The sequence below is a fragment of the Penicillium roqueforti genome, assembly GCF_015533775.1.
Source record: "Penicillium roqueforti strain LCP96 04111 chromosome Unknown scaffold_25, whole genome shotgun sequence".
NCBI lineage: Eukaryota > Fungi > Ascomycota > Eurotiomycetes > Eurotiales > Aspergillaceae > Penicillium > Penicillium roqueforti.
Window position 1 is genome coordinate 207905 of NW_024067589.1, and position 26478 is coordinate 234382.

A 26478-nucleotide genomic window follows, 5' to 3' on the forward strand; every position below is an offset into this window, starting at 1 on the left:
AATGGCCCGTTTCCCATCATGGGTCTGGAGTCGAGTTTTTGCACATGAGCTTGTTGTGTCGGCACCTGTTTGGGTCAGACATCCAACCAACGCCGATCCTCTGGGCTGCGCAGAGTTGTGATATCTTCTGCCCGGGACCATACAAGTAGGACAGCGCTGAGCTGGCGGTATACGAGTTTGGGGGATTGACGCTAGGCTCTGAATAAATTCATTTTGCATACAGCTCTATGTAGATTGTAGCCGTAGTTCAGTCCGACTATACTGGACACTGGTAAACATACTGGTACAGTTTATACAAGGGTATCAAAGGTCTCATCCACCACGCAGTACACGCCTTACGACTGCTTCTGCTTCTCCCACCCCATCGGCAAAGGCGCCTCATACCCTCCCTTCACCCTAAGGAACCATTCAATCCAAACCTCCATCTTCTCCAAGACATTCCGCTCCTGCTTCCCCTCCATCCCAATATCAAACACACCCTCCTTACACCAAACACTCCACGACCCCATCATCCCCGCCATAAGCACATCAGTCCCAAGCCGATCCCCAACAACAGCGATCTCATGCGGAGAATCAATAACCCCCCTCTCCCGAAACCACCGCACAACCTCCTCGCCGCAAAAGGGCTTCTTTTCCGCGCCCGCCGGCAGCCGGAAAACAGGAATGCGCAGAGGCGCAAGCTGCGCTTCCAGCTCGGAGACTTCGCCGTCGAAGCGCGGGTGACTCCCGGCGCGGTTCGAGACAATGAGGATTGAGTCTGGGTGTGTGGTTTGGTTGAAGAGGGATGTTGGCGAGGTGCGGAGTGAGGAGAGTTTGGCTAGGATCTGTGGGGGGAAGGTTGTTGTTTTCGCCGCGCAGAGCGTGTTGTCTTTGTCCAGGACTAGGGCGCGGATTGTGGGTATTTGTGTTTGGGGCCCTTTCTTTGCGTTGATCAGGTGTGGTCCTAGGTTCTCGGGGAGCTGGGTGAAGGTTGGGATTGTGAGATGTGGGAGGAATTGAGTTGGTTGTTTGAGGAGGGTGTAGACGGCGTGGTTGAAGCCGCGTAGGTTGGAATTGGGTGAGCCGGCCATTATGGTGGGTTTCGGATTTTTGATGTAGAGGTCCGGGGGGTGTAGAGAGCGTTATTGGAGGCACATCACGGGTGATTCTTTGGTGCCTTTTTGAGGTTGAGGTTGTTGTTTGGTCGGGGTTGGAACAGCCAAAGCGGAGAGGATGAGCTTAACCGCAAAACTCGCCTTTCTCTTAACCTCCACTTAACCGACCTCGTTACTGTCCCACCATCTCCCCACGATCACCCATTGCCTTTATTCGTCCCTTGTTGGTACGAAGGAAGCTTCCGGTGTTTCTGTTCGACTTATTTCAACCGTTTTTCATCCTTGTTCGCCGTCACACAGTCAAAATGGGCAAGCTCACCTCCACGATCGGCATCCCGATCAAGCTCCTCAACGAAGCGCAGGTGCGTTATATTCCCCGATATTGCTATCTAGATTGTTATACGATCCATGTACATATCGCGCGAAAATGGAATTCATGCACGATCTCGCGCGAGGCAGAGGGGCTAATATCGTTTTCCAATAGGGCCATGTCGTGACAATTGAAATCACATCAGGAGTCGTCTACCGGGGGAAGCTTTTGGAAGGTACGTGGTTCATTTCTTCTCGAGCTTGGTGTCTACTCTCTATCTAGAGGTCAAACAAGCATCGGGGAATGTTTCTTTTGCGCGGTCACATACTGACTGCTCTTTCCTACAGCCGAGGACAACATGAACGTTCAGCTCAAGGACATCACCGTCACCGCTCGCGATGGCCGTGTCTCCCATCTCGACCAGGTCTACATTCGCGGCAGCCACGTGCGATTCTTCATCGTGCCTGACATGCTCCGGTACGTCGAACTCGGATATCCAGCTTTTAGATCGCAATTTACGATTTTGCGGAACTGCGCATCTCCAGTTTCACCTTTGCTGACTGTCTACTCTCTTCTAGGAATGCACCCATGTTCCGTACACGAGGCCAGCGCGGGCGCGGTGTCGGTTTGGCGCGTGGTAAGGCTACGGTGCAGCGTGCGCGTGGCCAGCGCGGCCGGGGTTAGACGTGGTATCTGGAAGAGATGAAATCGCAGTTTCAAGGCCTCACAAGTTCAAGAGTGGTTGGCGTTTTTTCTTTGTTTTCTTGGTTCTTAAGGCATTTCTTTTTCGGGCTTAAAAGTCGTAGCTACTTCTAGTCCTAGAATTCGGAGTACTTCGAGCCCACTACCTTCTTTGCCTTTAACACCGCCGCTATTATCCCACAATCGAGAACCGCAAGTGCTCGTCGTGTTCGCACTCGAAGGCAAGCTCCGAAGTGGTACATGGTTTTGGAAAAGTTGTCGACAAATGCCTGCCAAGTTTCAGATTCGTTTGAGACCAACGCATCAGCCGGTGATGGAAGCACTCGCTCGCTTATTCTCAAGCGTCTTTATTTGAACTAGTTTGCACATCCTCAGACATCTTGAAAATCTAAGAGGAGCATTGGAGGCAGATACCGACGAGTAGTGGACTGAGGATATACAGTGTTTAGATTAATTAAGCTGCCCTTGAATGTAAACTGGACTCTAGACTTTAGTGTCTAGAAAACCGCATTGCTTCTCCATTAATTCTTCACCTTCGTGGCAAACTAGCAAGAAAAGGTCTGCTGAATCTTTTAATTAAAAATAATTTTGCGAGGTGAAAAATATATACTGCACCTCAACCGGTAGCAAAAAGGGGAATCACACGCACAAAAAAAGCCAGACTGCCAACGATGTGAGTCGGGGTATCTTATAACTGACGGCCGACTATGCAACAGACCGAACAGCGAACAAAAAGGAGAGACCATGAAGTGTGGACAGGAACCAAAACCAAACCAACGCCCTTCGATGCCCGAGGGAATCGTATGATAAGTGAATGGACAGGAGAATCGCAGATGCAATCGCTATGAGAGAAAGACACGGGACGAAAAGAACATATAACAGCAGGGGGAAAAAAAAAAGAAAGGAGAGAACATCATACATATACGAATCTTGAATCTTGAATCTTGAATCATTTGAGTTGACCCTTGCGCACAGAACCATAGCCCTTACTAAAGAGCTCCTGGATCTCAACAGAACGCCGAGGCCTATTAGTGTCTTCGGAATAGAGGCCAGATTGGCGACCACGGTTTTCAGTATCACGACTCGGCACGCTGCTATTATGACTAACCGTGGCGCTGGCAATATCGATCTCGACATCCTTGGTATCCATGACACGAGGGCGCGCGAGCAGCTCGCGGACCTGGCGTTCGCGGGCGTCCATTTCAACCTTCTCGGCGTTGTCGCGGGCGATCTCGAAGCTTGATCTCTTGGTACCGTGGTCCCAGCCCTGCTGGAGCTCCGAGGCAGCTGCTTCTTCGAAGCGCTTGCGGATGTCGAGGTCTTGTTCGTATTCTTGAAAGATGTCGACGTCTGTTGGGAAGAAGAGGGCGCGGAGGGTTGAGACTGTGAATTCAAAGAGGAGGACTGCTGAGACGGCGAGGAGGAGGTCGGTCCAGAAGAGCAGGTTGTGGCCGGAGTGATGGATGAAGTTGGACGGGAGGAAGTAGATGCCTTTGCCGGAGGACATTGTGTATTCACGGTCGAGGATTAGGTCCCACATGAACCAGCCGCCGACGGAAATTATTATTACAATTAGCGACATGTAGGTTTTGTTGTGGACTTCCAGAGCCTGGAGTTTCACGTTGATCACGATGATGCACGCGGAGAAGGTGAGTAGGCCCATGGAGAAAATGTCGTTGTCGCTGGGGTTGATTTTTGCCAGGCCGAAAAGACTCCACATAGTAAAGAAGATTATCACTGCTTCGCACGTCGCCATGAATGCCCAGCCCAGATAGAGCCGGATATTGAAGCCTCCGTGCCTTTGACCCTTGGTGTAGAGCTCTGGCACGGCCAGTAGTGTTGCTGCTGAGAGGTCTTTGGTGAAGATACCCAAGAAGATGACAGCGAGCGAGGTGAACAGCGTGTTGAACATACTCAGACTCCACGGCTCATACAAACTGGTGCCAGTGTAGCCGTTCCAACGCTGGTACAGCGCTTGAGTCAGGTAAAACAGCATTTCCTTCCAGAACGTGCCGAGTGTATACTTGCAAGCACGCAGATAGTTCCACCGGCCGTGCACCAGAAGCAGCTTGAGAAGGAAGCGGAACTGCGCGATCGAGTAGTCTGAAATACGTGCTGCCTGCAATCCCTCCTTTCCAGTGATGCCGATACCCACATGGGCCTCCTGGATCATGGCGATATCGTTGGCGCCATCTCCAATAGCAAGCGTTATTGCGTCGGTGAGCTGTTTGCGGATTGATCTCACCAAGAACGCCTTTTGCTTCGGGCTCGCTCGGCAACAAATGACCGAGTCTGCCTTGACAGCCAGTTGGAAGAACTGCTCACGCACCACCTCATTTGCTTCGATCAACGATAGCGTCTGGCCATCAACCACAACTACAGAATGCGCCACGCGGCCATGGGTAATCTCCCCAATAAGATGCGCGATTGTCTCCTCAACGTCGCCATTTTCTTGATCCAAAATTGTCAGTGTCGAGTACTCCTTGACAAGACGACACGAATGGCCGACATTGATAGCAGTCTCCCGCTTATCACCGGTCAACATCCACATCTTGATATTGGCTCGTCGCAATTTGTCAATAGCCTCTGGCACGCCCTTTTGCAGCTTATCCTCAATAGCAGTGGCCCCAGTAAGCTCCAGCTGCTGCTCAATCTGCTCGCCGGCGTCTTCAATTTTCTGCTGCCGATCAACGAGGCTAGTGCTAGCCTCATTGTAAGCAGTCTTCCAATCCGTGTAGGTCGCTTCATCCAAGAATCGGTGGCCATACAACAAAGTCCGCAGGCCGTCAGTGGCAAAGTCATTCAAATGCTGGAAGCAGCGCTCGAAAACAGCCGCTTCGTTGACAACCAATGCCTCTTCCACGAGATCCTCGTCTTCTTCACCATTCGTAGAGCTTCCAGAGTCCGAGATCGCAGCGGACGGTCTGCCCATCTGCGCCGATGGCCGAGGGCTGTAGTACTCACTATCAGCCTCTTTGTTCCGCATACCCCCATCCGTCTCCCGGTCACGCAGCCAAATATCGATACTAGCTCGAAGAGCCGAGCCCTGTTGGCCAGTGATCGACGAGCGGCGACGGCTGAAGCTAGGCCGGTTCATACTGTTCCGAACACCACTGTTCTTTCGGCTGTGGTGCTCGCTGTTACGTCGGATCACCTGGTTCACCTCGGCATTCTTGCGTCTGCTTGCACGGCGCTCGATCTCAGTCGCCTTATCACGTGCCAGATCGGCTTGCTTCAGGAGACGCATCAGTGTGGTATCGGCACCCTTGCAGAATAGGCAAATGCGTTGGTCGGGCATACGCACGACGACTGACATGCGCTTTCGCGCGCTTGAAAACTCGATCACGTCCATGATCTCGTAGACTTCGTCGCTAGTGGCTTCATCTGGTCCGTTCGGTTGTGTGCGGACGGTCAACGTGTTTGATTGACGATCCACGACGAGATATCCGAGTTCCTGCGCTGCAAGAACAAGAGCTAACTCATCCGGGGAAGCAGCCTGGAAAGTGATGTTTCCGTTTATGTCTTGCTCGGGAATGCAAGTGTGACACAGTGCCATGGACAGAATAAACAGTTTGGCCTTTCGGGCAAAAATGGTGTACGGCTTGCGTTGGATATATTCGAGCATCTCTTCGGTGCGGTACGTAGTAGCCGACCGGCCATACGGACGGAGAGCATCAAGGTGTCCAGAAACATTCGACGGACGGGGCATCTGAGCCTCGGAAACATTGGACTTGCGTCCCATTGCCTTTTTCCCCTTTGCGCTCCGCTTTTTGTGGATCAACTTGGTGTGGTCGCCTGCACGAGCAGCCTCCTCCTGGAGGTCCGCGTCATGCAACCACGCGGTTCCAGCCACACTCATCTTGCGGAACCGCATCGAGTTATTTGTCAGGGTACCAGTCTTGTCAGAGAAGATGTAGCTGACTTGACCGAGCTCCTCGTTGATGGTAGATGTGCGCGCTTCAAGCGGGGTGTCGGTTTCAGGATCGTACATGTCGATATCGTTCAAGAGCAGCATCTGGGCAACTTTGACGATTTCCATACTCACGTACAGGGAGATGGGAATCATAGTGTTGAACATAATCAGGAACGAAGTGAAGATCGGGCCGTAGGAGACACTAGCACCTTGAAGGTACCAAGAATGTTGCTCCACGTCGCGAGACCAGAACTTGTAGGCCACGGTACAAACAACGGCTAGAATAATGACCAACACCACGATCAGCATTACCACACGGTTAACCTTATCCTGGAGAGCGGGCCTCTTGATTCGCGGGTTCTTGTTGGCGTTCATGCGGATCTTGCACTCCTCGCCAGTATATATCACCATACCCAAAGCGCGGTCAGTGTTCCGAAGAATGCTGCCGCGGTAAACAATCTCGTTGTTGGTCAAGGGCAGTTTCTCCTGGCCATTGACAGTGACATGACCGTCGAACTTATATAGATCCAAGTTGGGGTCCTCAACGACAAAGTGCAAGGAGTTGCTGTTGATATCCTCCACGGTTGAGCACACCTTAGACACAGGCTGGCAAGGCTTCTTATTTTTCAAGTTTGTCTCGCCGTCAAGAGCCATGGTCTCGATGTAAGCGACACCGTTGGGTCCGGTGGCGTGGAGGAGAGCAATATCAGCGGGAATCGGCTGGTCGCGCTCAAGTTTTATAACATCTCCAACACGAATTTCCTCACACTTGATCCGCTCCCAATCTTGAGTATTGCTGAACATGGAGGCTCCGTCCTGGGTCGTGCCGTGGCCTGGGCGGAGCACCCAAGCATCCCGATTATTCTCTTCCTTGTCCAAACGATACCGGCGCCAATCATCGAACCCCTCCTTTCCCATTGATATGCCAACGAAGATCAAAAGCGGAACGATGGTCGTGTATGTTCCAGTTGTACTCAAGCCAGGGATCATCTGCAAGATGGCGATAATCAAGAAGTAGAAGTTGGCGACTTTGGTGAATTGGGCCAATAATTGGCGGGGGAAGAAACTCCAGAGACTGTAACGACTCGAACGAATGAAGTTACCGATATAAGGCTTCTGGGTGCGCTCATCAATCATAGAATCCACCATAGACGGATTCAAGTCAATGTGGCGCCCATCCTGAGTAGGAGGAATATCCTTGGTTCGGAGAATGAATTTCTGGATAGATGCCATAACAGCCTGGAAACGCGCGACTGCCACTGCAGTAGTCGCCTTTTTCCGGAGCCACTTCTCATGGGCCACAGACACGGAGAACTGCTCCTTGGGAGACTTCTCCAAAGGATCGGACGAGACATAAGGGGAAGCATCCTCCGTATGGATCGAGTCGAGCGTCGCCATCGGCGCGACACTCAGAGCATGCTTCTCATCGACGGCAGTGAGCGTCTCAGCAGCCGAAGCCTGTGTGGGAGTCACATCAGACGAGGGTTCCTTGGCCTCCCCCAGCTCAGCTAGGGCGAGATCGTCCTTCTCCGTCGAATTGATTGTCTTATTAAATATGCTGCGACGGAGCGAATATCCACGATTTCGTGACCGAGACCGACCTGCAGGCTCAGGATTTGGCGAGGGAATGGGGGAGAGAGTCGCATTTTGGGTCGCATTGGTAGGTGAGAGCGGAGAGGTGGGCGAGGGAGCAGGTCGAACACACGCAGGCGCCAGCGCTGTTTCGACGGTCAGGCCGCGGGAATTGGGGCGACGGTCCCAATCTGTCTGTCGTTGTTCCTCGATCGACTCGCGATCGAGATCGGTTGAGAAGCGTACATGTTGGGAGGAGATCCGCCGCGCGGAGTCGGAAATCGTATGTGACGACGCAAGAGATGGGCGTCGGAGGACATTGTTCTGCTCGGGTCGGGTACCCTCTGTAGCTTCCGTAGATTGGTCGTTGGACATGACGAATTCCAGGCACGAGGGCGCGGGACAGACCCCGACGATCTCGGTGATTCTTTTCTAGATCCTTCCTCGACTAGCTTCCCCTCAAGCGTAGATTGAAGTATTCGATTGCACACGCTGATCAGACAGTCATTCTTTCGCTGTTCTTTTAGCGGGGAAGATGTGTTCTCCTTGTCGTAAAACGAAGGTGTTGCGAATGTGGAGCAAATGAAAGTACTCCCGTCGGACGCAAGGATAGAAATGAAGGGCGCAATGATTGTTTCCTGTAGAATGTCCTGTAGAGAAGAGAAAGAAAAGAGGCCAAGAGGCCAAGAGACTAAGGGACTAAAAACCCAGATAGAGGCCAGGAGTAGCCAAGACCAAGTTTGGAGAAATGGTAACCCCAAAACGGCCTAGTGCGCCAACTATATCTGGAAGACGTACTCGATCTACACGGAAATAAATGATAGGCAGACATATAACGACAAAATTGGAGTTCAAGTGGAACAACCCAAACGTCTCAATATCCAAGACCGTCCCAATAACAAACCCCGTTCATGGCAGAGTTTTAGGCAACGCGCAAGATGCAACCATACAATATCCCCGCCTGCACCCAGGCACAGCCCCATCCAGGTTAAATTAAGAATCGTCGAATCAAAGGGGATTGTTCCTCGCTGCATTGGGGCGACATACGAGGGCCCGCTGGATCCAGATCTGCCTGGCTTTCTATTGGCCACCCTGACATTCCCAAGACCCTGCAACCCTATTGCAGATGGAAAACGGAAAAACTGGGAGTATAAAGTGACTTTCCCCCCCTCTTTTCGCTAAAATGTTATAACAATATACATATCTAGGTCATGTACGACCCTTTTGTGTATTATGTGTATCCCCAGTGTTTCTGCAAATGTAGGTTTCACAATTCCTCAACTAGCGAACCCGTGGGTTGATTCGTCTTAGTGTACTCCGTAGCCTTGGCGGGCCCGATTACAAGAGACCTGTAACCTTGGAAGGCCTAGAAATCCCCAGTTTAAAACGAAACAATGATATTCAAGTTACAAGTTGGGTTCAACGCGTTCGAAGCTACGTAGACTAAAATGTGATCACCCCACAACCTTCCCTCAAAGCCGCATGGCGAAAAACGGGAAACTCGTAAGCCCTATGACGTCATGCTCTATCAATAGCGTGGCGGCTGTCCGCCATACTGGTAGCCAGGTCCAGGCTGTGACCCATACTGCGGTTGCTGGCCATAGGCACCACGAGTGCCCTGCTGGGGGGCCTGTTGGGGAGGCTGCTGTTGGTATTGACCACCCTGCGGTGGGTAGCCGGACTGGGAACCGTACGAAGCCGGTGGGGCACCAGGGGGCGGACCATATGAAGGCTGAGCTTGGCCCTGGGGTGGCGGGGGTTGACCGTATGGTCCGCCTCCGTACTGGCTTATCGATGCAGGTGGAGGTGCACCGCGACGTTCGTTGTCTCGTTCATCCTTGGTGTCGTAGGAGGAATCAATAGCGCCGAGCATCAGTTTGGCACACTGTAATCATAGTTAGTTTACTAATACGCGATGATCAATGTTATATAACGCTTACCCAAAGCTCACGAGTGAGATGCACTGGTGGGTTAGCACGCGACATCTCATCCTGCTCAACCTCGAAGTCTAAAACACCACATTAGCTGGATCCATCATGAGCCCCATGTGGAACTTACTGGAGGTACAGTCGATCAGGTGGCCAATATGAGGGTCCTGGTCCAGAGATCCCAAAAAGTCGCGAGCCCGCTGATCAGTTCCCACTTGCGAGAACTGGAAGGATACGGCGCCAGGGCCATAACGGGTCCGTGACGTCTCCTCCACTGCATAGCGAATGACATCACCCACAGTGCCGTGAGGCTCGCCAGCAGGCTGTCCGTCGGTGATGGTGATCACCAGCACAGGCTTCTCGAGACGATTGGCCCGGGCGGGCTGAACGACCATCGGGTCAATGACCTTGGACTTCAAGCTGGTGCCCAGGGGGGTCAGGCCGGAGAAACGGACTCGGGACACTAGACGACTGACATCCTCCGCATCGCGAATGCCATCGCCCACCTCACTAGAGTTCATGAATCGGACGGAGATACCGTCCTGGTCGAAGGTAGATGCAGCAGTAGCTACAATACCAAGAATCTGTCGGAGTTGATCCTTCCGGAGTCCCTTCTCTTCAAATTCAATAGATCCACTATCATCAACGTAGAGAATCACGTCGAACAACGAGAGCTTCATGACATCGGTCGCCACCTCCATGGGCACGGCCCATTCCTGAATCAGCCTATTGAGCTTAGCCGGTGCTTCGGCGGCGAGCGACTGAACAAGTCGGTCCAGTCGCTCCGGAGGGTAGAAGCTTTGGAGATTCCTCTCTTGAATCGTTGAAATCAAAAGCGATCGGTAAGCTGCAGCCTGCTGCTGTGTAGCCGGGGGAGCTGCAGCCTGAGGGCCGCCTCCGGGTGCGCCATACTGGCCTGGTGGTGGTCCGCCTGGTGGTCCAGGTGCGGGTCCAGGACGGCCCTGGCCACCGGGGTATGGAGCTCCCTGAGAAGAATAGGGCGCTGCCTGGTTCTATTTTTCGTTAGCATCTTTTCCAGCCATTGAGCGTTCAACGAGAATCCAATGTAATCAAAAACGGAACAGAAATATGCGGTGAATCAGGGCAAGGGGTATTTTGTACATATGACGGCTGCTGTCCAGGATATGGTTGTTGTCCAGGATATGGTTGTTGTCCGGGGTATTGTTGTTGTACAGGATATTGTTGTTGTCCGGGATATTGTTGTTGTCCGGGATATTGTTGTTGTCCAGGGTATCCTTGTGGAGGTTGCTGTTGACCAGGATAGGGCGACTGTGCAGACTGTCGTCCTGGGTATGGCGAGCTCGGAGAAGCATATGGCTGTCCCGCTTGCTGACCTGGGTAGGGCGAACTAGCGGAGGCATAGGGCTGGCCTTGTGGTGGGGGTGGAGGCGGGCGGCCATAGGCCTGCGGTTGTTGAGATTGCTGAGCTGCGGGGTAGGGTGTGGATGGCGGAGGCCGGGAATAGGGAGATGACGGATTGTTCTGACGTTGAGATGAGCCGCCATATGGAGGATAGCCTTGGTAAGATCCCGACATGGTTGTTCCAGAAGAATGATGACCGTGGAGGGGTAAATCGTGGAAGTGGGGGAAAGTAAAAAGCAAAAAGAGTTAAGAAAAAATAGCACGTACCGATCCCTGAGGAGCCGGAGATCCTGAATAAGCCTGGTATTGCGGCTGTTGACTCTGCGAACGTTAGCACTTTCCTTTTTCGATGACGTCGGAACTGCGAGTCATAGCAGAAACAGGCACAACATATGACTTACCGATCCGCCACTTTGCAAGGCTGCGGGAGGGCCCCCAGTGTAGCCTGCTGGAGGCGCACCTCCGTATGAACCACTATTGGCCATCTTCTCGTTATTCTGAGCTGCGGCAATTTTCTGAGCAAACTAAAGATGGGTCAGATTGAGGGGTTCTCGGGAAGTGGTAACTAGTAAGAATGGGAATCTGGAAGACTTACACCCATGATGAATCAGATGGAGCAAGGAGGAGATAAAGTAAGGCACAGGCAGAAGTTCCAAGGTTCCGAGGGTTGGAGTATCACGAGAGGAGAGTTCCAAGGTTCGGTGACGTTGCCTGATGTGGATAGCGGCCCCTCTTCAGTTGGAGTGAGGGTATACGCAAGGTACTTCGGGATACTTTGTTCCCACGTGTTTTTACTCGCGAATGAAGTATCCGTAAGTATCTCACATGAAGTCATTAAATTGATGTATACGCAGCCCTATATATATTACGGATTTTAGGCGGCAACCATTTCCCCTGCGCCTCTTTACGAGGGCCGATCCCACGATTTCTGCGAGGCAGATGACGGAGATTCGTATTACCCCGGTCGGTAGTCCAACCCCGCTATGTCCGAGTAACAGTTGAACCTCAGTCGTGGTCTCTCCGCAGAGTCACTAAACTGTTTACTATAACACAGCTTAATTAATATTTTTTACTATTGCCGCTGTTCTCGAATGTAATGTGAGTTATGTAAATTCAACGGATAACTATGGGCCATTCAATCATGACATAAAAGCCCCCCCGTTAGATCCAATCAAATCCCCATTCACCCACCTAGAACCTTCTCCCGAAAGCCAGGCGACCACATCCGCAACATCTCTCGGTGTTCCGAGTCTCCGCTCGGCGGTAGCAAGACCCTTGGCAGCGGCCCTCGCATCACTGTCGGGAGCGTCAGGTGTCGCTGTGGGTCCTACCAAAACGGCATTACAAGTGAGATGATTCTTGACGGCAAGTTCTCGAGCCCATGTACGAGTCAAAGACTCCAAAGCGGCCTTGCTTGCTGAATAAACACCATATCCTGGAAAATTCAGCCTAGAACCAATTGAGGAACTGCAACGAATGTTAATGGTCAATGCTGGTGTGAAGGTAATTAGGTCGAAACTACTTACATGTTGATGATTCTATTCCCATGCGGTCCTAGGTGCGGAAGCAATGCCTGGACCAAAAGGATAGGAGCTCGTACGTTGATGTGCATGATCCTAGTCTTATTAGCAATCTTTAGATCCCCACGAAGGCCGTGAACAGGAAAGGCTTACCTCTCAAATTCATCTTGATCCAACGGTTCTTCAACGCTGGCGGGTGTTTGAGCAATGGCCGCATTGTTGATCAAGAGTTCGATGGTCCCAACCCCAAGGCCTTGAAGAGCCTGTCTGACAATTGATTCTCCACAGGTTCCCGATGATAGATCGGCTTGAATTGCGCAGCATTTCCGACCTTGGTTTGTAAACTCGTCGATCATTTCGAGTGCTGTTGATTTGGAATTACTTGAAACGTAAACCAAAGCAACATTCGCCCCGAGAATGGCAAGCTGTCGGGCAATTTCCTGCCCTATCCCACGGGTAGCCCCAGTAACGATGGCAGACTTCCCTACCAGGGGTAGATTTGATGGGCTCTCTGCAAAGTCAGACATGTCTGTAGCAACTGTGACTTGCCAGTTCGATTCAAGAAAACGAGTACAATTCTAACAAGGCTGCGTTCTCAAATGTGCGGATAGGGAATCAGGCAAGTCGGATCCTCACAGCAATGAAGAATTACTCGTATAAAATATATTTGCTAGTAGGGAATTCACCCTTCTTCCCCTGTCCTTGCGCCCCAAGAACTTTGAACGGGATAAAAAACTTTTCTAGGCCTTTTAATCTTTTCCTATGAGTTTGAACGGATCGGAAATTGAAGTACCGGCCGGCAACGGAAGAGTATTCGGCCATCCGGGACCTGGCTTTCCGTACGGAGTACTCGGAGATTGATAAGTGACGCTATACAACATGGTTCATCCTCATTCAGTTTACTGCAACACTTCTCCACTTTCAAGAATATTGGAAGCCGTCGGGTTACAGCAGTCTCTAACCCCTACTAGTACCACTAGACGCCACAGAAGTGCAGCGCTCTATAGTCAAGTTTGACCGCCTGCAGGCAAAATCTAATATGACGCACTAGCGGTTAGAGCTGCCACTGCCGTACGTCGGGTGGATAATTCTTATTCTTGTTCTGACATCCTTGCATGTGTATTCTTGCAAAGATCGCTCAAAAGGCCTACAGAGGTATGATAGCCAAAGGTCGGTTATTCTAAGATGAGTCTACTTCGGGAGTATAATTCTTTGTCACTATCTATGATGCCTTTCATTTCCAACCAATATCGGTCGTACACATAGCATGGACCATCCATATCTATATAGGATCGACAGATAATCTGCGGCTGTCTGTATGAAGTGTATCGGATTTTACCAGCCATGGTTCGAATCCGGGGTAAAACTCAGACCAAACTATGAAATGTGGCCCTAGATCACAGGACAATGATGTCACAAAGTTGGCATGCTCCAGGGATGTCCTGTCCTTGAAGCCGATGGTACACAGCTCACAGGGGCACTGCCGTATTTTCTTTGTTTGATCGTTCCGAGATCGTATCAACGAGGCATCGCTCTTACTCTAATTTTAGAGCTTTGCTCACTTTCACATTCGAAACTCCCTTAATCCCTCAACTACTTGAGATACCATTCTCCTTCTCAGTCATTTAGCTGAGACGAACTACAAAGAACTCAATCGTCTCTCGGCTTCCCTCCATATGTACCCATCAGATCCGCAGCTTCCTACCCTTCCGCCAACATGTCCACCCCCATCCTCCGCCTAGGTATCCTAGGCGCCACGAACGCCGTGCAAGCCACCTACCTCCCAGTCCTCTGTTCCCTCAAAACACACTACACCCTCACAGCCATATACGACCCCAACGCTGAAGTCGTGAACCAATGCCAATCCCGCTTCGACATCACCTACAGCACAACAGTCGTCGAAGATGTTCTGCGCCATAAAGAAGTGGACGTTATCCTCAACCTCCTCCCAATGGAATACCACGAGCAATACACCGTGACAGCCCTCGAAGCCGGCAAACACGTAATGGTTGAAGTCCCTCTCTCAATGAGCGTCTCAAGCCTGCGCCGCATCCGCGAAGCAATCAAAAAAGGCAAGGCCTCCCGATCCCTTGACGGCACCAACGAAACAGACGGCCCAAAGGTATTCATCGGATGCGCGCGCCGCTACGCCCCCTGCTTCACGGATGTCTTCAAGAAGGAACTCGCCTCCTTAGGCCGCGTGTACTACGCGCGATGTCGACACATCGCCGGTCCGATGAACAACATCGTCGCGCCGGCCTCGAAAGATATCACGCCGGCAATGAAGCGCAATAATAACCCAGAGCAGTTCCACGCGCTGTTGGAAGATGTCTTCGGGTTGAAAGAAGACCTTACACCGGACAGAGTCGCTTTCTGTCGCTACCTCGGCATGCAGGGTTGTCATGATCTATCGCTGATGCGCGAGTCGCTAGGCTTCCCGGATGCTGTTGCTAACGTCGCTATCACGGACCCGTTTTATTCTGCCATTTTTCACTATACGAATTCCGCCGAGAATGAAGGTCGCCCGTTTACGCTTCTCTATGAGGCTGGGGTTGATGCCGTGCCTCGCTGCGATGCTCATTTGACTCTCTATGGCGCGCACAAGACTCTCAGTGTGGAGTACGACTTCCCGCGTCCTGGTGAGAAAATCAGTACTGGTACCTATGTGCGGGTTGTCGTTGAGGAAGCGGACGGGACGGAGGATACGAATAATGTCAATGGAAATCAGATTAACGAGACCGAGAATGCTGTTCCTCGTCCTCGTGTGAAGCGGACGGAGACTGTTAGTACCTGTGATGAGGCGTATGAGCGTGAATTCATGGCTCTGCATTCTTATTTGGCTGGTGATGGGTCGGCGGCGAAGACAACCGCTGATGACGCAGTCATGGATCTGCGGCTGCTGCTCATGATCTTTGACCACTACAACCGCCAGTGTGGTACCATTCGGACTCCGCTGGGTTGAGCGTTGATTGCTCAACAGACGGTTTGATGTGGTAGAGAGGGCCTTCGTCCGGTGTTTTCTCGAAAATTTGCTTTAGGCTTGGTTATACAGGAATTGCTTACATTCGGTTATCGCAAAGATTGGAGTCTTGGGGGCTAAACAAAGCCAGTGGGAATTCATTCTACTACCCGTCTCGGGTTTGAGGCGCCCTTCAATATGAAATACAAGATACATACCTGTGTTCCATGTATCGTAGGTAGCATTCGAGCTATGATTTCTATCTGAAATTACACTATCGCTTGCCCTTTTTCTTATTCTTCTTAGCATTAGGACCACCACCGCCTCCGCCGGTCTTTTGCGGTTGCTGGGCGGGAGACTCTTCCGCCTTCTCATTGACGGGACCACCCTGCGTGAGTGCTGCAGCACGCTGCTTACCCTTCTTACCCTTAGGCCTGTAAGAAGAGCGGTCCCGCACAGGCAGCCAGCGCTCGGGATCAGGCTTCTTGGCAGGATCGAAGTCCTTGGGTAGGCGGGACTTGCGGACACGCTTGTTGGCGCGCTCATCGGCACCAGCAGCGGTGCGCTTGCGGGCACCAGCAAAGGCAGCAGCGGCCGCGGCAACCGAGGATGCGGAGGGAGCGATGCCAGCAGATTCCAGAGCTGAGACGTCGATGTCGGCGATCAGGTCGTTGACGGCCGGCAGGCGGTCGAGCTCGGACTCAATCTGCGCATAGTCCAGGGTTGCTTGTGAGGCGACATAGCCGGCGATGGCGACGCGGTCATTGGGGTCTTGCTGGTGCAGAGCACGGAATATATCACCCGCTGTAGCTAGGTCTGTGCGGTCTTCGGAGTGCAAAAGGGAGGCGGCTGCTGCACGGAGGAGGGACACGGGGGGCTCGGGCTTAGTGCGCCAGTAGGAGGCGGCTTGTGCGAGGGTAGTGCGGATCTGGACTATGCGGCCTTCGCGCTGGTACAGGGAGACAAGGACGCTGAGTAGGCCTGGGTTAAAGCGGACGGACTCGTTTGGGCCCTCAAGACTGCCGAGGGTTTGCTCCATGGCTGTGATAGCAGAGGTGGTGTTGCCGCCGCTGACATAGAGCTGTACCACTGTCAGGAGAAGGCCGATGTCTGTGGGCCGTCGCTCCAGCAATGGGAGGATCTGTTTAAGGGCTTTAGGGCCGGTTTCGCCTTGAGCATGTGCTGCGGCGTTGAATACAGAGAGAAGGTTGGTGATGGCGTCGGTGGATGGACTTGGGCGTTTTGACTGTGCCTTAGCTGTAGACCGGATTATACCATCGTATTTTTGAACAAGGAGGTCTGCGGCATGCGAATTTCCAATCACATCACGGTCCTGGTATTCGAATAGCCGATCGTTATTGGTGGCATCTGGGGTGTCGTGGAGGGCCTTGTATAGGATGTAGGGATTGACGGCAGTCGGGCGAGCGAGGACGATGTTGTTACGGGCAATCTTCTTAGTTGATAACTCGGGGATGCTAGGAAAGGATGTGAGCAATAGGTTTCGAGCAGGTATGATTAAACGTACTTTTCCACGGGGATATCTTTGAGAACCGCCTCGGCCTCTTCCAACTTTCCAAGTTGAATCAGGACATAGAGTTGTTGCACTGCGATTGGCAGCAGCTCTGCGGCCTTGTCCTCAGGTGAAAGGTCCTCCGATGTCCGGCAGATATCTATGCAAAACGTCAGTCTGAGTCCTAGTCTTAGGCAAGACGGAGAGATGCTGACTTTGAGCTCGGTTGAGCAAGACCTCGCTCTGCTTAAACGCTCCCTTTGCAATGTTCAAGCAAGCTGCGTTGTAGGTTGTTTCGAATGATTCCAAATCCTCCCTCGACAATCGGTCGTGGCGCACGAATTCCGTCTCTCCTTTCCATTGAAGCTGGGCATCGGTAGCCCACGAATTGATGTTCAGGTCGTTAACCTCGCGCCCGAAAGCTGTCGTATCTTTTGAGAGTTGTTCATAAATCTCGGCTGACCGTCGGAAGTGTTCAGTACGATAACGCTATTATGACACGACAATCAACATTGGTCCTCAAGCAACAGAAGGACAGATGGGGCATCCTACCACTTGCGCCTCGAGATGGCTAGCACCACGCCCAGAAGCTGTGCGACTCAAGGCTTCTGTGGCTTCTTCAAGCTTCCCGCACTTGTATGATGCATAGGCGTATTCCAGACCTGCACTCTGCTTCAGCGCATCGCCTCCGGCCTGGAATGTCTTGAGGGCTTCTTCATAACGGTCGAGTTTCAACAGAGCAACGACTTTCATGTGCTGCGCTTGCAGGTCGGATTTGGATTTGGCGAGGACTGCATTGCATGACTGAAGGACTTCCTCGTGGTCATCAATCGACGCTTGCTGTAATAGCGAAGCCAGCGATTGCGCAACCATGGCGGGGGTCGAGAATTTTAGGGGGTAATTCGCGGGCGAAGAAGACGGTAACTTCAATATCGGATAAAAGATAGAAGCGCGTGATTAATACAAAGAACACAGTGGCCGATTTCCCCAGATCAACTGATATCAAACTCCAATGTGCGGAACTGGTCTTTTCCCCATTGGGGGGTTTCTGCGCTCAACGCTATGTGCCCCGCCGTAGCTCACGTGTCCTATATGATTCTCCAATTTGACATCGACAAATCCACGAATAACGGTGACAGATCTCGAAGCACTGGAATTTGTAGAGTGTGTACTGAGGCAAAACTGCATATAATAAGCCAACTCTTGCAGAGTAAGCTTGATATGGACAAAATTTGAACTAATTTCCTGGTACTTCAATTTCACGAGGGTTTAGACCGGGGGGGACTCCTGCTGTAGGTACTAAACCTAACTTCCTTTTCATCGTCACCCAGACTTACTACGTAGTGTGAAGCTTTAAGCTACAACTTAGTCTCTCCTCCTATTATTCGCCCGCCTGCTCTTCTAATGGTAAATGCACATATGTTCTTGTGAAGATATATCATCTAGTGTAGAGTTTGCAGGGGGCTTTTGCGCGTGGACAGACTCTAAGTCTGTTGATCACTTTTTCGATTGGGTGTAATACCTAGGGATAGCGACGTTGAAAGGAGACTGTCTGAGCGACCAGTAAGCCTCTAGCTGATTGAAGCGAAATGTTTCCTCTACGCTGACCACCATCTATGCATATTCGGGACATAATGCCGAGGGCGAAATCCGGAGAGAACCAAGAAAACAATGCGCAAGGCAAACTACTCCGTATTAGCATTGGCATTGGCATTGGTATCGGTAGCTGGGTCGGTTCGATACCATATGATGTACAGTACGGAGTACTCCGTACATATTTGCAACAAAAGGTTTTCGAGTAACTTACAAGTAAGAGGCATGAATATCATCTTCAAAGTGGGGCTGGGTGGGTGAACCACTGCGCCGGGGGGTCTAAATGTATATATCCGCAAATGCCAATTGTTATCGAGTACCACAATGGCCGTCCGGAAAGTACTCCGTTGTACTCCATTGTAGTGCTTATCTAGGGCCAAACACTCCGTAGTGCCTTGGCTATCAAAGCCTGGACGGAGTACTCCGTAGCACACGGGTAGAGGACGCGCGGATGTGGGGACCGGAGAAATCGCCGACGAGTGAAAAGAAGGGATCATTCCTCAGGAAGTCTTGGCATCAACACGGTTGTGCTCTGCACTTTGTACACTTCGGGAATTAGCAAACCACCAAGGAAGATAGTACGGAGTAGTATGTATGGAAACGGAGAAATTTCAATAGAACCATGCTGGCATCTTTATACTGTCTTTCCCCAGCTCGGACCGGGATATAATCTCCAAGTTACGATGTACTATACGAGCACACGTGACTTCCGCCAAATAGACCTTGAACGTCATCGATCGTGTCTCAGACCCTTTCTTGACCCTTGTCTTCCCGTTCTTTCAGTCTCACGTTCTTCCTGTTCCTGTTCCTGTTCCCCCTCTGCCTTTTTCCCTTCCTCTTTCTCTACCTCTTCCTCTTCTCCATCTCTCGCCAAACCGCCTAGACATATTTATATTATACTTCATCCGCCTGCGACCGTGGGCCCTGTTCTAGACCAAAATCATTGTCTCCGCAATGCGGTAGAACCCGACACAATCTCACAACACAAAATATGCTATTCGGTGCTCGAGATGGGTATGTTCCGGGGTCATGGGCTTGGAAAAAGGTGCTGCGGTTTGGAGTTATCTTCTTGTTTGTGGTAGGATTTGCCGCTGTACTATGGCCCTCGGTCGAGCCAGTGAAGATTCCGCTAGAGACAGCTGCCAACATCACCGTCGCTCCCAATATCCCGTGCGATCTCGACTACGATAAATTGGCAAGCCTGAACGTTATCAACGTCGCCCAATATACCCGCCGAGAAATCATACTCGATATGACAGACGAACCAGTGCCCTACACGCAATGGCTTGAAGAGCCGTTCTTGGAAGTCCGAAGGGCTACCGGGGAGGCGGCGGACGGGTGCTCAATTCCCACACCAGTGTCCTTGCGGGTCCCCCAGCCTCCGAAATTGGCGGACGCATCACACATCGATTTTGGAGTCGCGACCAGTATCGAGCGATTGAATGAGTCTCTGAATGCATTCGCTCACTGGGCTGGATACTCGCGCTGTCGCATTTTCGCACTGATCGAACCGGATCGCTCGGAAAACGGCGTGCGGGATGTCTTGGCCAAGGCCGACTCTCTAGGGATCAACCTCCACATCACAGAGGCGGAGGATGACTACCTCAACCGATACTTCGCACTCATCCCTCTTTTGAAGGAGAATGCTCGGGAAACAACCCGGTGGGGCTGTATCATCGACGATGACACATTCTTCCTGTCGATGTCGAGACTGGTGGATGCGCTCGCTAAATATGACCACACCACCTCCATGTATATTGGCGGATTATCCGAGTCTATCCCGCAGATTGCAGCATTCGGAATGATTGGGTTCGGAGGCGCGGGCGTCTTCTTATCCAAACCGCTCTTGGAAGAAATGACCAACGTGTACGATAAGTGCTCTGCGATGGATTTCACAGGCGACCGCCGCATCGCCATCTGCGTCTACCGCTACACCCAGACCCGGCTGACGGTGGATCACCGTCTGCGGCAATTGGACCTGATGCACGACGCCTCTGGATTCTTCGAGTCCGGCCGCGAGTCCCCACTCACGGTGCACCACTGGAAATCCTGGTTCCACGCCGACATGCCGAAGCTAGCGGTGATCGCCGAGCTATGCGGCGACAGCTGCCTTCTCCGCAAATGGCACTTTGGCGACGGCTGGATCCTGACGAACGGATTCTCGGTCATCAAGTATCACTCCGACCCAGATCGGGACGACCTCACCATGGAGCAGACCTGGGACCCCCACAATGGCGCCAATGACGAATCTTACCTGCACGAATTGGGTCCGCTCCGACGCAAGGATGAGCTCAAAAAGAGCTTCCGGTTGCAGGATGCCGTCCACGAGCAGAATGACCGTGTCACTCAGTGGTATGTCATGCGCGATGAGAATAACGGTGATCAAATCTTGGAGCTGTCATGGCGCAAGAGATAAATATTCTTTTTTTTGTTTTTGTTTTGCCTTGTACATGTACACAATGTGTACGGGCTTCTTCTTTATACGGTCTCCGGGCCACGGGCGATCTGCTATGGCAATAAGCCCACTTTCAGGCACATGGGCGCATGGGCAAAGGAATGCCACTATGCATGGAGTTTTGTTTCGTTATTTATAGACGATAGATACACCTTCTGTCTACTCTAATGAGTTGAATAATGTGATATGGATGTTTGGATTACCTCTTATGCTTCACGATTGTAGCTACTGAGGATAGTTCCGAGGAACGATGTTCTCGACTACAGGCTGCTTGGTCTTGGCAGGACTAGAGACAATATTTACAAAGTACGGCATAGGGAATGCCGTGACCCAGCGAAGATCCCATGGAACCCCTGAAGATCGATCGACGTTGAATGTCGATCCAATACAACGGATGTGAGACCAAGTGGAGTAAGCAGTTAGCAGTTAGCAGTTAGGACCACGGTGATCCGGAGCAAGTTGATCATTAGGGAGGTGGAGAACGGAGACTACTACCTAATAGAGACGTTTGGCATGCCATCTACAATTAACAGAAGTAGAATTTCTTTTTTTATTGAGTGCTGGAAATGTGATCAGATTAGGGGTTTAAATTCCGAATAATTACATGAGCTTGGAATAACGCCAAAATCGAGGGTCAATTTCTTTTGTCCTCTCTTTCCTACTCTATATTCTTATCTAATTTTTGTCGGTCTTTTTGCTTCTTTTTCAAATAACAAAGGCATATATATACGATCCTCTGTAGGGAGTATCAATCATAGATACAATTTCATCAATTAAGTCTATGTAACCAAACTCTATAACCTGTGTAAGACAGTTTTGCTGGTTGAAATAAAAGCATCCAACTGTCAGATAATGTGGGGAAGTACAAAAGAGGGGCAATAATAGACATATCATCTAACGAGCGTCTATATCTTCATTTGATGAAACACTGAAAGTTGAAGTCAGGGAATCACCACAACCTTCAGATGATGAAAGTCATCTTTGCCAGCTTACCAGTTTCACATGGTAACGATAACCCGAGTTGGTATTAGTGTGCATCAATCAGAAGGTGTGGAATGCCACAGTTAGGGTTAAGGGTATCGAGTATATGGATACTAAAAAAACTCTAGGAGCAACTTTCCCACCGGCGCAATAGTATTTTGCCCTTAGATTTGCGGCGACCAGTTGATGGAGAGACTGAATTCCCAGCGGAATATCGCACCGTTAGGGAATCTACTCCCATCCCAGCTAGCAGACAAATTCCTGTTCGTCGTGCAGTTCTGTGGGCTCTTGAAAACAATTGTTATTTGCGAATCGATGATTGGTGTCGCTCGATATGGCTTTAAGCACAGATCCTCGGTTCGTGCAAGGCGATGGCTCGCCGTGTGGGGTACGAGAGTCATATATTGCGCTCGGGGCAGTCGATTTGGCTAATATAATCAGACAGTGTCGTCCATGGAAACAGGACGCCGAAGACGCCGAAGAAAGGCCGTTGGTTGATATTGCACCGTCTGTACTCCGGGATATTTACGCCAGTGTATGCAATTGGGTCTCTTTCTACGATGAAGGCCCTTCAACGCTATAAACTCTGAATATAGACACAAATCCTGGACTCGAAAGCCCTGTCTAAGCTTTAGGGGTAGTATTAAGAAAGGAAGGGCAGACCTCACCGAAATGGGAAAGACGCTTCAGGATACCGTGGGCCGCAGCTTGTTCTTATAGAGAGATACAGAGGAGATGCTTGAGCGCCTTGATGACCAACTAGCCTTTTTCCAGGGAGACTAAGCCGATTATTGCGAACTTAAAAGATGGCTAAGTGCGCACTATACCTTAAACCGGGGTGTTACCAATATTCAAGCTCAAGTCTGTTTACTCAAAGAGAAATGCTACCGACATGTTGGGAAACAGAGAGACACTCTTCCAAACCCTAATCACATGACACCCTAATCCTAATATGGCTGTTTCCGTATTTGAAGAACTGTTCCAGTATTTTATGGTAATACAGTACGTCCCGAAACTGGTGGACAGCCCATAGCCGACGGGTGAGACTAGATGACACGGACATGGTGTTATCGGTGAACTCCCAACAGGACATTGCGAAACACTTTGAAGGTACTAGTGTTGATTAGGCAGCGATAGAGAAATAGCTACTAGCGTGGGCCCATCTATTCCGTTATGGCTAGAAGATCCGGCTTCAGATTCAACTACATAGCGGACAGTGGGCCTCTTCCTTCCATATATTTGGAATGCACTAGGTCCCTGGAGATATTGAGGAATTAGATGTCGGAGAAGATGAGTCAACACATTTAGGATATCTTGTAGGCTTACTACTCGGGTAGTAGTTAAATACCCTATATGTGTGTTAATGTTTATACTGTACAGTCGGAGTCGAAAACCGATTCCCCTTTGTGCACACAAATTTTTTTCTGGAGCTCATCATACAGTGCATTAATCTGTTCTCCGCGCCAATATCATTTAGTGCCAATGAGAATGATTGATTGAAAGGAAAAAGATCTAATGGGAGGTTCTGTTGAAGAACATCCGGCATGACAACGCTGTTGTTACGTTGTAGCCCAAGATACATACAGAAACAATGTATTCGTCAAAATTTCTACTCCTCCTCTTCAGTTGTTGTCTCATCGTCGACAGTGTTAGAGAATGGCCTGTATCCTTCTTCGTTGATTTCGGCGAGAATGGACTCGGAAGTCTTTTTGCGCCCCAGTCCATACAGCTCCTGAAAGCTCATAATCAACGGGTGCCATTTGTCGGGATCGATTCGATTCGCATGCCCTGCCATGCGAATATTTTCATGAACGTGTGTCCGAAGAACCTGAACCTCCAACGCGATAAACCCTTTCATCTCCGCGTCTTGCATCATTTCATACACCCCCTTCAATTCGGCCTCCATCTGAGCAGGGCACTCAGCAATGCGGGGAGGTCGAATCAGATCGGAATCCGCCGGTGTCAAGCCTGAATGTCCAAATTTGTCCGGCACATACTTGTAGCCATTCATGCGTTTGAAGTATAGGTATCCTGTTCCCTTGGCTGCGGTCGACATCTCCTTCGACCCAGTTGTTTTTGCTAGAGCGTTTACTGCTCCTGCCATGTTGTCTGATGCGAGGTTCAGGACACATTGCTTGGTTCGAATCAAATTGATCGTGGTTTGCGATATGGCCCCTAGGCCTAACATGCATCGATTTCCAAGCCACCATGCTGATGACATGGGCGCGATGTTGGATGTTCCATCTTCGTTCTCCGTCGTTATCAACACAACCGGTGTACCCCAGTAAAAGATGGGTGGGGAAATCGTCTGAGATGACTCGATAGGTATTGTTGCCATGGTGTCCTTGGATGGGAACCTTAGGATGGTGTCCTTGGATGGGAACTTTAGGATGGTGTCCTTGGATGGGAACCTTAGGACGTCGATAATTGTCTGTCGCTAATTCAAGTACTCCAGCTTTGTACTTCCCTATTTATATCTCAGCCTGCTTACTTGTATAGTATTAAGTAACCTCCTTTAGTTGTAGTACCTTGCTATATAAGTGGCCAACGACCGTAACGTATACTATACTTTTTCGCTTGGCCTTTCTAACTCGGCCTTAGTTTCACCTTGTGGAGCAGAAGCGGCCAACCATCGTATTCCAATGCTTATTATGATTGGTCAGTTTAAACACATATGCTCATAAAATTCCACACCGCCTCCCACTGTCCCACACGGCTCTATAAGTAGCCAATAAACACATCTGGTGCCTTAGCTTCCCCACTATCTCTTAACTAGCCACTGCCAAGCAATCCGGTTAATATATCGGCGATAGAAGTGGCCAATCACGATCATATTTCCTCTATCTTGTAATTGGCCAGTTTGAAGAGAATTTTTTATTGAAGTGAAGTCTGGCTGATTTGGACCCGCCTGTGCACCCTCGGTCTAGGCTAGGGCTCGCCAAGATAGCTAAGATATATTCAAAACACTGTGACTCTACAGTATTACCTTGCCTCTGCGAAAATTTAGGGCCCATTTAGCCAGACTATTGTCATTCTTGGTGGGCTTTGACGAGGTAAAGTCATTGTTACATAAGTAGCCAATAGGCATTAACTAGTTAGCATCCGTAGAAGCCCAGGAATTGCGTACGGGTAGGAGCAGTGGAAGAATAAGGCTCTAGAAGGTGGGCCCAATTCCGAGGCTTTCCACGATATATGTACATAAAGTTATTCTTTCTACAGCCCGCAGCCTCGGAGGGTCATCCAGAACCAAGTTTCCGCCTAGCTATTACTGTTGTTTCTTATCGCACGTTGTTGCTGCTACTCCGGCATCCAAAAGACCTCGACCAGAAATTATCTTAACTGAAGTGGCGATCAAGACTGAGCGAAGACAACATATCCTATATATATACGGGTCTCCATCAATTTATAAAGAAATCTCACTTCCCCACACAACTGCCTTTATCACAATCCGGACTCCCCTTAAAGTATCTGCCAGTTCGCATTTGAAGTTTGTTGCTGCTCCTATATGAATTGTATCGCTCGCAATGATAAGTTCAAGGCGCTGCAGACACTTGAAGCTCCCAAGTCCTATCTTCACCCATTCGGCTTCGGTATCAAGAAGCCTCAAACCACCCTCTATTAATTGGCCTTCAATAGTCAGGCTCAATTCCCGTAACCCGGTGCAATTTGGCCCTACCGCGGCCCCCAGAATGGCGCAGATATCAATCCATTCAGATGTAGGCCGACAACTGCCAGATCCGTTGATAAGACTGCTCTCAACAGCCCGTAAACTCAGCCTTTGAATTGAGCACAACTGCCATTGACACAGACGCTGGAGAAAGATTCTACAGGAATGAACTCCAGTCCCGCACCATCTGTGGAAGTCGAATTTGTGAAGTTGGAAGCCCAGAACACGGGTTTCCGCATAAATTTGGCGGTTAATGAGTAGGATATTCAATGCAATCTGATGCTTGGGTGTATAAAAGGCGTGCGGATTGCGACATGGACATGTCCCGAATACTAGTTCGTATACTTTCAAACGTAGCTCGATTGGGAGACGAAACAACATTTCAACTCGGACATATACCAGTGGAGTAAAGGGGATTTCGATATATGAAACAAATGCGGTTTTTTGGAAGTGATCGCTAAAATTAAATAAGTTAGACGCTTTTAAAACGGTGAATGTATCCTCATTAAATCCAAGTCCAGCGTTTTCTTCCAGTAGGCCTACATCCCCCGATCTTGCTATCAAACTAGCCAGTAACAGGCCTGTTACGGGCTGAAGCGTGCTAACGGAACTCCCGTTGTCATGGCTTAGTTAGCTGGTTGAGGCACGTGTCATGCTGACTCATATCTGGTTTGAACTTGGGTAGGCCTCGGGTTCTAGACCCTTGTATTATTACCGTGTACATACACAACCGGTAATTTACACTCAATCCATATCAAGCTTAGCGTATCATGTGATTAGGGTTTGAAAGAGTATCTCTCTTCCCTATTGCCCTCAATGTTACTCGTCCTCGAACGCCATGCCTTATGGCATAGGGCTTTCAGATTACGAAGACACAGGAATTGAGCTTGC

At 50.4% G+C, this 26478-nt stretch overlaps 9 protein-coding genes across 9 annotated transcripts; 3 read left to right on the forward strand and 6 right to left on the reverse strand.

Annotated features, from left to right (window-relative positions):
* Positions 1–335: 335 nt before the first annotated feature.
* Positions 336–1070, reverse strand: LCP9604111_7714 (phosphatidylglycerophosphatase; the record flags this gene model as incomplete). The annotated part of the gene is made up of 1 exon (XM_039075777.1): positions 336–1070. One exon carries the CDS (start codon positions 1068–1070, stop codon positions 336–338), a length of 735 nt encoding a protein of 244 aa, XP_038926329.1.
* Positions 1071–1399: 329 nt separating this feature from the next.
* On the forward strand, positions 1400–2088 carry LCP9604111_7715 (putative small nuclear ribonucleoprotein SmD3; the record flags this gene model as incomplete). The annotated part of the gene is made up of 4 exons (XM_039075778.1): positions 1400–1456; positions 1579–1639; positions 1752–1881; positions 1983–2088. The coding sequence occupies 4 exons, from the start codon at positions 1400–1402 to the stop codon at positions 2086–2088; spliced, it is 354 nt and encodes a 117-aa protein (XP_038926330.1).
* Positions 2089–3055: 967 nt separating this feature from the next.
* On the reverse strand, positions 3056–7966 carry LCP9604111_7716 (aminophospholipid-translocating P4-type ATPase DNF3; the record flags this gene model as incomplete). Its single annotated transcript, XM_039075779.1, has 1 exon — positions 3056–7966. One exon carries the CDS (start codon positions 7964–7966, stop codon positions 3056–3058), a length of 4911 nt encoding a protein of 1636 aa, XP_038926331.1.
* Positions 7967–9119: 1153 nt separating this feature from the next.
* On the reverse strand, positions 9120–11503 carry LCP9604111_7717 (vWA domain-containing protein; the record flags this gene model as incomplete). Its single annotated transcript, XM_039075780.1, has 7 exons — positions 9120–9476; positions 9532–9599; positions 9650–10532; positions 10642–11022; positions 11170–11223; positions 11304–11426; positions 11498–11503. The coding sequence occupies 7 exons, from the start codon at positions 11501–11503 to the stop codon at positions 9120–9122; spliced, it is 1872 nt and encodes a 623-aa protein (XP_038926332.1).
* A 538-nt stretch (positions 11504–12041) lies between these two features.
* Positions 12042–12778, reverse strand: LCP9604111_7718 (SDR family NAD(P)-dependent oxidoreductase; the record flags this gene model as incomplete). The annotated part of the gene is made up of 3 exons (XM_039075781.1): positions 12042–12369; positions 12429–12518; positions 12576–12778. 3 exons carry the CDS (start codon positions 12776–12778, stop codon positions 12042–12044), a joined length of 621 nt encoding a protein of 206 aa, XP_038926333.1.
* A 1361-nt stretch (positions 12779–14139) lies between these two features.
* LCP9604111_7719 (Gfo/Idh/MocA family protein) lies at positions 14140–15384 on the forward strand (the record flags this gene model as incomplete). Its single annotated transcript, XM_039075782.1, has 1 exon — positions 14140–15384. The coding sequence occupies one exon, from the start codon at positions 14140–14142 to the stop codon at positions 15382–15384; it is 1245 nt and encodes a 414-aa protein (XP_038926334.1).
* Positions 15385–15655: 271 nt separating this feature from the next.
* On the reverse strand, positions 15656–17764 carry LCP9604111_7720 (signal recognition particle subunit SRP72; the record flags this gene model as incomplete). Its single annotated transcript, XM_039075784.1, has 4 exons — positions 15656–16856; positions 16907–17051; positions 17107–17380; positions 17444–17764. 4 exons carry the CDS (start codon positions 17762–17764, stop codon positions 15656–15658), a joined length of 1941 nt encoding a protein of 646 aa, XP_038926335.1.
* A 1711-nt stretch (positions 17765–19475) lies between these two features.
* LCP9604111_7721 (glycosyltransferase family 31 protein) lies at positions 19476–20900 on the forward strand (the record flags this gene model as incomplete). Its single annotated transcript, XM_039075785.1, has 1 exon — positions 19476–20900. One exon carries the CDS (start codon positions 19476–19478, stop codon positions 20898–20900), a length of 1425 nt encoding a protein of 474 aa, XP_038926336.1.
* A 2629-nt stretch (positions 20901–23529) lies between these two features.
* On the reverse strand, positions 23530–24258 carry LCP9604111_7722 (flavin reductase family protein; the record flags this gene model as incomplete). The annotated part of the gene is made up of 1 exon (XM_039075786.1): positions 23530–24258. One exon carries the CDS (start codon positions 24256–24258, stop codon positions 23530–23532), a length of 729 nt encoding a protein of 242 aa, XP_038926337.1.
* Between the last annotated feature and the right edge of the window lie 2220 nt (positions 24259–26478).